At 34.6% G+C, this 9980-nt stretch overlaps 1 protein-coding gene across 1 annotated transcript; it reads right to left on the bottom strand.

Moving 5' to 3' along the window:
- Positions 1 to 300: 300 nt before the first annotated feature.
- On the bottom strand, positions 301 to 9700 carry aldh3a2b (aldehyde dehydrogenase 3 family, member A2b). The gene is made up of 11 exons (XM_077195639.1): positions 9554 to 9700; positions 8223 to 8385; positions 7908 to 8139; positions 5867 to 5952; positions 5523 to 5731; positions 4247 to 4364; positions 3466 to 3607; positions 2933 to 3099; positions 2749 to 2848; positions 2379 to 2617; positions 301 to 1447 (listed from the first exon to the last, which is right to left on the bottom strand). The coding sequence occupies exons 2-11, from the start codon at positions 8382 to 8384 to the stop codon at positions 1430 to 1432; spliced, it is 1473 nt and encodes a 490-aa protein (XP_077051754.1). The 5' UTR covers position 8385; positions 9554 to 9700; the 3' UTR covers positions 301 to 1429.
- Positions 9701 to 9980: the final 280 nt, after the last annotated feature.

Here is a 9980-nt window from a genome sequence, read left to right on the forward strand (position 1 = left end):
ATTGTGACTCTTGTACAACCCTTCACAGAAAACTGTTATGAGTGACTGAAAAGTGCTTTTGTTTGCGTTTAATGATGATTCATTTTAGTTAATGTCTCAGTGTGTCGATTTAATTGGAGGCATCCACAAGAAGGAGTACATGTGAGCATTTGTGTATTTGTGTAGGAGGACAACAAAGAGACAGATAAAGGAAAGAAGAATAAAACACAAACAGAAGCCATGACAAACATGAGACATTCTTCCACCTGGTACAAAGCCAGTGAGATGCCACACAATTAAACCAGAAAACCCACATGCAGCTGTGTAAAAACAAGTTTATTGTTGCATTAAAAATTATTTTTGTGTCATAAAAGTATCTCAAAATCTATGGCTTTACAATAAGGACTAAAAATGCTTTGATCTGAGAGTGAAATGGTTGTCAGGTATATTGTAGAAATATTTTTAGGAACACATTACATATATGGTGCAGTTGGTCTGCTTTCTCAAAGATATAGTTCAAAGCCCATATGCAATTTATATGCAAACCCATATTGCAGTCCCCATTCACTTGAATTGTGTGGAAAAAAGAGCAGCGTAACTATTATTCAACATTCCTTCATTTGTGTTTCAGAGAAAAAGGAAAGACAAACTGGTTTGGGGCATCATGTGAGTGGGTAAATAATGACAGAATTTTCCTTTTTGGGTAAACTATCCATTTTAAAATGAAACATTCAGGATAATGTATTCTGTATTATATTAATACAATAATAAAAAATATCATTATAAAAATTATAATATTTTCTTCATATGAAACAATTCTTCATAAATTAATCTGGCTGAACCACATAACTGCAGCGTTCACAAACCTCACATATAGTCTTGAAATGTGCATTTCTTTAAAATGCTGGACATCTTATTCAAAATACATATAAACATATAATTAGTGTGTTTATATATTGCTTAAGAAAAATAATATTAGGTTACACTTTATTTTAAGGTGTCATACAGTGTAATATTAATTAACTACATGTACTTACTATAGGGTTAGGGTAGGATTAGGATTTGGTTGAGGGTTGGTTTCACGTAATTAGGCATAATTTACTGTTATTACTATGGTAATTACATGTAACATATGTACCAAAACACTGTAAAATAAAGTGTTACCGAATATTATTAAATCTACTCTGAGTGACCTTCATTTCCTTCATTAAAAACCAAAAAAGTGTATTCTAAAATAAACACTGATTAAAGTGCTTCAGATATCATAATTAGCATTAAAACGGCATGTTAGTTTAAATGACCTAATGCAGCATTGTCATAATGATGGAAATAAATCATGGCCATGATAATAAAACGAAGGCAAGGAGAGAAGCAGCAATTCAGTAGGAGTCTTCCCACCATCTGACCCAGGTCTTCTGAGTGGAGGTAAGATTTCTTATCATTCACATTCTTAATCAGTATAGTTTCTCTGTGGAAACAACGAGTCTGTCAGAAAATGTTCATGAGGGACTTCAACCAAAAACTGATCGTTTTAGCTCTGAAATATGATTGGATGAGCCATGTGATTTGGTTTTATAAAAGTTTCTGTTTTTATAAGTACAGTATAATAACATACTATAATATAAAATATTTTTAAAATCATGTTAAATCATTAAGATTTATAATAGGTATATATAGATATATTATATATATATAGGTATATACATTAAGATATATACAGTAGGATGTTAATAAATTATTCCACTTGGAGGAAGAATTGTTTATTTTGATCATTATAAATACATTTTATTCATTGGACTTTGGTGTCTTCGATCATACTGATATAGCCGTTTTATAAAATTATAATATAATATATAATTATATATATATATAAGTATCATAATATAATAATATACTATAACATAATGTAATATAGTTTAATATAATAATAATATATACATAAATCATGTTTATATGCTAATATATGGAAACAATATATACTGGTAATATGTTAATAAACATTATCAGTTGTTGGAAGACTTGCTTATTTTGATTATTATTAGTAATCAATTCTATTGATCATATTATATGTTTTATAAAAAAATACTATTTTATACTATTGTTTTATAAAAAAAGTTTTAATAGTATCAATATATTTTATATTTATAATAATATCTATATAACATATAATACAGTATATTAAATATTACAAAAACGCGTGTGTATATATATATATATATATATATACATATATATAAATAAAAATTATACTTTAGTATACTGTAAAAAAAAAACATGTATACTTATTTATATATACAAAAACAAATCCATAAAATACTAAATTATATCAAATGACTTAAATAAAGAATCTATGGTGATATTTTTTTTTAAAAATCTTATTTCACATGATGGTCTGTTACCTGTAAAATCACTGCAACAAAGACCGCCAGCAGAGCCAGCAGCGCCATGCGGCCCAGACTGCCAAAGTCGATGTGTTTGAGGATGAAAAAGCGTGCCCAGCCCAGCTTATCTGGTGTATGTGGTGGATAACGCATCTTATTCACCCCCTCCATCTTCAGCTGTTTGATCAGACAGCCCCGCAAGTGGCTCAAACAATCAAACCCGTACTTGCCATGATAGCGGCCCATCCCACTGTTACCTGCAGGGGGAGTCCAAGAGCTGAGCTACAGTACAGCCCACACATCAAAACATCACATGCATGCTTCTGCAGCTTCTTCAGACACTCTCAGAAAAAAACAAAAGAAGTTTACATTAAAAAAAGGAACTCACCAACTCCACCAAAAGGCAAAGAGCTTACTGAGAAGTGCATCAAACAGTCATTGGCCAACACTCCACCACTAGAGGTCTCCGCTATCATACGCTTGATCAGCTGTAATGAAAGACCAGATGTGTACAATTGTCTTAAGTAGAACATGATTTTTCTCTATATCATCAATGAATGATCAGTTTAAACCTTGTTGTCTGAAGAGAAGATGTACAAGGCAAGGGGCTTCTCTCTCTGGTTGATGAATTTGATGGCTTCATCTGCACCGCTCACTGTCAGGACGGGCAACAGAGGTCCGAAGATCTCCTCCTGCATCACCTTGGCATCCGGCTTCACGTCCCTTAAAACTGTAGGAGCTGTGAAGAGATGCATGTTTGCATAAACAGCTTATTCTATTTTCTGTAAATGTGCGAGACTTCTGATACATCAGCCGCTATAGGGAAATACCTAGAAGAAGAAGAATGTGGAGTAAACAGTAAAACTATTTGTGCTACAAACCAGTGTGTTTGTGATTATGATAATTAATAAGATAACAAATACCAGTTTGCAATATAAAGCAGCAGTTTTTGCCATGCTAAATAAAGGAAGCGGATGACACCGGAAGGTGGATAACGAAGAGTTATAAAAAATTGTTTACACTGTGATTAAAAAAAAAAATCGGTTTCATTTTCTTCTGAAAATGATTCTAGTGTCTTAGCATTAGCAATGCAGCTAAAGTTTACCAATGTAGCACTCTGACTCGTCGTTTTCACCCCCCACAGCGACGCTGCTGCCCTCCAACAATGCCATCAGTCTCTTGAAGTGGCGCTCATTGATGATGCGTCCATAATCCTGACATTTTTTGGGGTCTTCGGTATAGAATTCCTGATCATCACAAATGAAGGCATGTATTAGCTCATTTGACATATTTATAGAATGTTGAATGTTAAATAGTTATAGATTTCATATATATATTTAATTTAATAATTTATTTTCATCAAAATAAAATCTTTTTATTTGCTTATTTGCACTTTTTCTTTAGACTTCACTAATTGCTACTAATTGCCAATCCGTTCATATGAATATATATATATATATATATATATATATATATATGAACAGAGTGGAATTTAAGCAATTATGGCCCACTTCAAATATAAAAATTGACAGCAAGAATAAATCAATTAAATCAGTTTCAGAATCTATTACATTATAATATATATACTAGTAATCTATACCTCAAACTTTTCATTATTAGCCTTCTAAATCAATGGAATTTTTGGTAACATTTTACAATAATATTCAATATTTGAATGATAGTTAATGCATAAGATATCATCAACTAACTATGAGAAATAATTTATCTCAATGAGACATTTGTTATCAAATTTAATGTTAATTTAAAAATATGCTATTGTTAGTTCATGTTAGTTTAAAATGCATTTACTGTTAACATTTGCACCTTTAAATGCTGAAATGTATCAATGTACATTTACTGTCATTAACAAATAAATACATACATACTTTAATATTCTTCTTGATCTCTTCAATCACTCTGTCTTGCACACTGGTTTCACACAGTATGTAGTCCGGAGCAATGCAGGTCTGACCACAGTTTGAATACTTCCCCCATGCAATACGCCTGTAATGTCACAGAGAACATGTATTCAAAATCATTTCACAGATTCATTGCATACAAACATTCAAGATTCATAGAGTGCATTTCAGTGGCGTTAGTTCCGGAAGTATTTTTTCCATTCATTTCTCCCATAGGCATTTCACAAAAGTCTTTGTTAAACCGTTATAAGCCATGAACCAAGCTAATCAGCTACGAGGCAAATCATAACATTTCAAACTTTGATTTGAAGCAAAAGTATTTGAAAATCAGACAAAAATTCAAAGGTAAAAGACTGTGTACTTAACGACTTCAGTGAAAGAAAGAACCACAATCCCATGAAGCATTGCGAACAGTGAACAAATTAAAAACGACTGAGAAATAAAAAAAATACTAATTGAAAATGTTGATTATGTATAACAATATATTTTAAGTTTATTGCAAAATATGCATATATAATCAAATATTCAAGTATTTTGAGAGCATAGGAAGCACGACTTGATTACGCCATTTGCGGCGCATCATGTGAGTGGGCGGAGCTAATGAGATCTTTTGGTGAGTTTTACTTATATCGACTCTGATTGGTGGAATTTTCTGTACAGCATCATGGGTAATGTAGTTCTTCACCACAAATTTCACTGTTAAAGGAATAGTTCACTTAAAAATTAAAATTCTGTCATCATTTACTCACCCTCAAGTTGTTTCAAACCTGTATGAATTTCTTTCTTCTGCTGAACACAAAGGAAGATATTTTGAAGAATATCGGTAACCAAACAGTTGATGGACCCCATTGACTTCCATAGTATTTTTTTCCTACTATGGAAGTCAATGGGTTACATGTGTTTCAACTGTTTGATCACTGACATTCTTCAAAATAACTTATTTTGTGTTCAGCAGAAGAAAGAAATTCATACAGGTTTGAAACATTTTAGGGAGAGTAAATGATGACAGAATTTTCATTTTAAAATAAACTATTCCTTTAACACGATTCTTTTAAAACGACGTTTATAATAACATGGGCTAACGGCTTCAACAGAAGCAAATACTATCGATTAACAACCTCATAGCTCACAGTAAAACTGTCTTTAAAGGTTTCTAAGTTGTCGTTAAAAATCAATTTGGAGAGTCGATTGTTTTTTTTCCCAGTTTTTACTTCCAGAGTCCGACTGTTGTGAATGGACTGACCGGCATGCAACGGCGAGGTCACAGTTCTTGTCGATGTAGCACGGGCTCTTTCCGCCCAGCTCCAGAGTGGACGGGGTTAAGTGTTTCGCAGCAGCCTCCATGATGATTTTAGCCACTGTACCGTTCCCAGTGTAGAAGATGTGATCAAACCGCTGCTTGAGCAGCTCTTGGGTCTCTGTCACCCCACCGGTGACAACAGGGTACAACTCCTGAGATCAGCACCATCAGTATGAATACATTACACTGTATACTAATTCAAATGTATAGTTAGGGTTACTATCCTTTTTATTTGGTTAACAAATTATAAACCAATTTGTTTTAGAAATGTATGAAAGAAATCTTACTTTGTCTAAGTACAGTGGTAAGAGATCCTCCATTACTTTGGAAGTGTGAGAACTGACTTCAGATGGCTTGATCACAGCTGCATTACCTGTCAAATAACATAGTATTAATTATAATATGACAATATTATTATACATTTTCTTAAATATTGACAGGCGTTTTGTGTTTCCACATGTTAACCTGGTTAACATGGTAACACCCACTGATCTATATAAATTATAGACTATTAAAAAAAATATGATCTGTAATAATGGTATAACTTTTAACACAACATTAAACACTTCAAATGTATCTGTTTTGCAAACCTGACTTTTTACTTAGTAAACGGTGACAACATTCTTCAAGACAGATAACAGACAGGGATAAAAGCTGAAGCTATCTCTGTATATAGTGATAGTGAGTTCAAACGAGTTACAGCATTTAAAAAAAAACCTTGCAAATAATGTGCATAGGTTAATTCATGCATTATTATTAAAATGGGACAATAAATAAATAAATAGTTTTCAAATCTAAGGTGTTATTTTTGCAAGTGCTGACATTGTTGATAGTGACTAAGGGAAAGGGACAGTAGTGTACTTTGGTCTGTTGGCACAGGGCAGTTTCACACAAGCAGGACAAAGTACAGTGTAACACAGTTACCCTTAAATGTGCTCTTCATTCGTGTTACTAAAATGTTTTTTTTCTGTCTAAACTACAAAAACCGAGGAGGAGAAGATGTAAAACCGATTGTTCAGACAAATGCCTCATATTTAATGTTTTAAAGTGGGTGGAGAATGTAGTCACATACTGGGGTTCAAAAGTCTCAGACCACAATGGTCAGATAGTCACATCTGGTATTCTAAATTAAACACTTTTAAAAATTTAAAAAAGTTATGATGTAAATATTTTAGAAATGTTTAAAATGCTTTATTATATCTAGATCACTAATTAAATAAGCAAATTTAATCAGTGCTTATGAATAACACAATTATCAGGTTTTGCGCATTTTTGTGGTTCATGCAGCGCTAGTGCTGCTATTATTTAAGGTTTAGTATGTTATTTCTCAAAGTCGTTGCTGAACATTGTTGATATTTGAAATCAACACAAACAAACACACCCCTCTCAACATTGCTCCGCCTCTAAAGCTCACCCTCCAATCCTAACCACCCTGACTCGGTCTCGAACCCCGATCGCTGGTATGCGAGGCCGATGCACTAACAAGGAAGCTAAACACTGTACTTTCTACCTGTCATCAGCCTGCACAACTCTCACTAACTGGTCTTTCTTCAAATCTCCCTCTTGCTTTTTCTCTCTCCTACACTGTCTCTTAATGCTGCTTTGGCTACAAGTTTGTTGTTGTGTCGGTCTGACCAACTTTCAAACAGCGTTTTTCAAATATCGCTTACCACAATTTTAAAGGTTCTATATGTAGAATTCAGAAACCCTTGTTTTTAGTGACACCGGTGGCCGTTAAGTAAACTGTAGCTAGCAACTTTTTTCACACAGAACGTACAAGAGACTAAACGTGCCAAAGACTATAGAATTACACAAGACACGTCACTCGTACTGTTTTGAATGTGGAAAAGTGCAACGCTAAATATGGTGGAATAAGTCCCGCCTTCTAAGTTAGAAGCACTGTAATTCTAAGTTACTTTAGAAACAGTCAGATGCGCGCTTCCACTGCGTATTAGCTTGATCCAGCCTGAAAAATTATGCTTTCTGTCATGATTTGAGCGTTTAGAAATAAAATTTATGAGACAGTTGTTGTCAGATTTCATTGGTGATTTCAAATATGACATTTAATCGTAAGCTTGGAAAACAGTTTTGGAGAATTTGATGTTGCCCCATTCAAAGAGAAAGGAGCTGCACTTGCATCCCCGAGAGGCGTTTCATAAATGGCTGGTGAGTGAAATGACTTGTCTTAAAGGGACTTTGACGTGCCCCATTATACTCACGGCAAAGTTTTTTCCGTTCTTTACTAAAAGTAAAAAAGGTCTGGATATACCTTTGCAGCGATATAATGTTAACGAACATTCTGATGGTCCTTCGATAGACCTCGATTACCTGCTGCTATAGCTCCTATGAGGGGCCCGATGGTGACTGCCCAGGGGTAGTTCCAGGCCCCAATGACCAGCACAACTCCCAGGGGCTCAGGCTGGATGTAGACCTGGTCTGAGATGGTCATCATGCTCTTGCTCACGGGTCGAGGAGCGGCCCAATCTTTCAGCTTTCTCACAGCCAAGTTAATCTCACTCTCCAGACCCAGAGTCTCATACATAGGAGTCCCAAACTCACTCTGTCGCCAAATATATAAAGCACATATCACATAAGCAAACAGAGTTTCGAAGTGGACAATACACAAGTGGATGGGTCACCAACCCTTCTGAGATCCTTTTTGAGGCCCTCTGCGATTTCATTCTGTCGTTCTCTGACAAAACGCAGCAGGTTTTTTAGCTGTGTAATGCGGTACTCCAGTGATTTGCTCCGGCCGGTGAGGAAGGCCTTCCTGGCACGCTCCACTGCTTTCTGCTCTCGAGACATACTGTGAAAGGGGAAGTCATTCATTTCACTCTGGTTACAATTCTGTGACAATTAGGTAAACTTCACACAATGATCTCATGTCAAATCAAGTCACCTTCATTTATATAGCGCTTTTAACAATATAGATTGTTTCAAAGCAGCTTTACAGTGATGATATGAAATTAAAGAAACAGAGATTGTTTTTGCTTTACAGCAGCTCTAGAATAAAGTTATTGTCCAGCTAAAGTTAGTTTTGATTGATTCATATATTACAATTAAGGGCCCAAGTACAACATCTACAATGGTTTGACATCTGAGCCCTTGAAAAGTGAATGATGGAACAAACAAATCTTTCCAAAACTGTTGCACAATATCAGAAATCAGAAAAATTGTGAAAATCAAAAAAAGTGGCTGAAAAATTGCAATGAGCTTATAGCTGCAGTTTATAACTTTGACACCACTTTGATTAAATAATAACTGTTATTATGAGTTATTTTGATCATTTAATAATCTAAATTAAATATGTAATAAATAATCTAAATTAAATATACTACTAAATTAAGAATAATACTATAACACTACAATAATAACAATAATTAGTATTCTTTTTATTATTACTAGCCTATGTATGTTACAAGTATGTAATTAATAAATACCTGTAGGTGATGAATAGTAACGAATAGTTACTAATTAAGTAATCAAATAATAAAATAACCAACACTGTCGTAAAAATTGACAGTAGTTAATAGAAAATAACAACTCTAACGTTTGTACGTGACAGCCTTGAGTTTAGTCTGGCAGAAATGCACCGACTAAGTTGTGTAACTGATATGAGACTGTCATACTAATGTGTGCATGCAGAAACACAATGAAATCAAGCATTTATTAGCCGTCCAAAGTGTTTCATATAACTCCTTTCTGAATAAGATTAGGCTACATGTCTATATGCGCTTAATGTCTCATTGTGTTGCGCAGATGCAATTACAAGTTTATAACAGGCTGGAATCACAGGAGAAAAAACGGGATGAAACGGGTTCAGTTTCCTTGTACAGTATCGTTAACGTTATAACGTTAACTTACACGACATCGCTGCAGTCGGAGCCTAATGCTACTAGCAGCAACGTTAATAGAACATCGATTAATACGCTTTCGAGGAGGACAACAAAAAGCCTTACGTTACAGTACATTACCTTGGGTTATCTCACAGTGCTTTCAGTCCTTTCGCTGTATATGTTATGTGGCGATCAGATAAAGCCTCCGGATCAGATAGTTCAGTTAAGCTGAACGATGGTAAACATTAAACACGACACAGATCCGTTAACAGTCGAGGCTGGAGCGGAGGGGGCGGAGTCTGTAGAGTGGGCGTGGCCACGACGCTTAGCAGCCAGCCCTGAGGCAGTGTATTTAGGAACAATAACACACTCACAAAGGATTGACAAAGGATCCGGTCATGCTACGCTGCTTTGGGTTATTGCGTCAGATATCATATTCTCTGAATCATGCTTCCCCTCTGCCCTAACTCATTTAATGCTAAATTAGTGAGACCTTGACATGCATTTTGAAATGCTTTTAAAACATATAAATAGCCTACTTTGCTTTATTCTTGGCCAATTGTAA

Source organism: Siphateles boraxobius, unplaced genomic scaffold (genome assembly GCF_051911475.1).
Source record: "Siphateles boraxobius isolate OS27281-9 unplaced genomic scaffold, OSU_SipBor_1 11, whole genome shotgun sequence".
NCBI lineage: Eukaryota > Metazoa > Chordata > Actinopteri > Cypriniformes > Leuciscidae > Siphateles > Siphateles boraxobius.

What these genes read in the sequence shown, in the direction of transcription:
- aldh3a2b (XM_077195639.1), bottom strand. Translation starts at nt 8,384, where the DNA reads ATGTCTCGAGAGCAGAAAGCAGTGGAGCGTGCCAGGAAGGCCTTCCTC. An exon ending in GACCTCGCCGTTGCATGCCG is followed by an intron (nt 4,365 to 5,522) that starts GTCAGTCCATTC and finishes GTGACATTACAG; the next exon opens with GCGTATTGCATGGGGGAAGT. An exon ending in TTTGCCTTTTGGTGGAGTTG is followed by an intron (nt 2,618 to 2,748) that starts GTGAGTTCCTTT and finishes CTCCCCCTGCAG; the next exon opens with GTAACAGTGGGATGGGCCGC.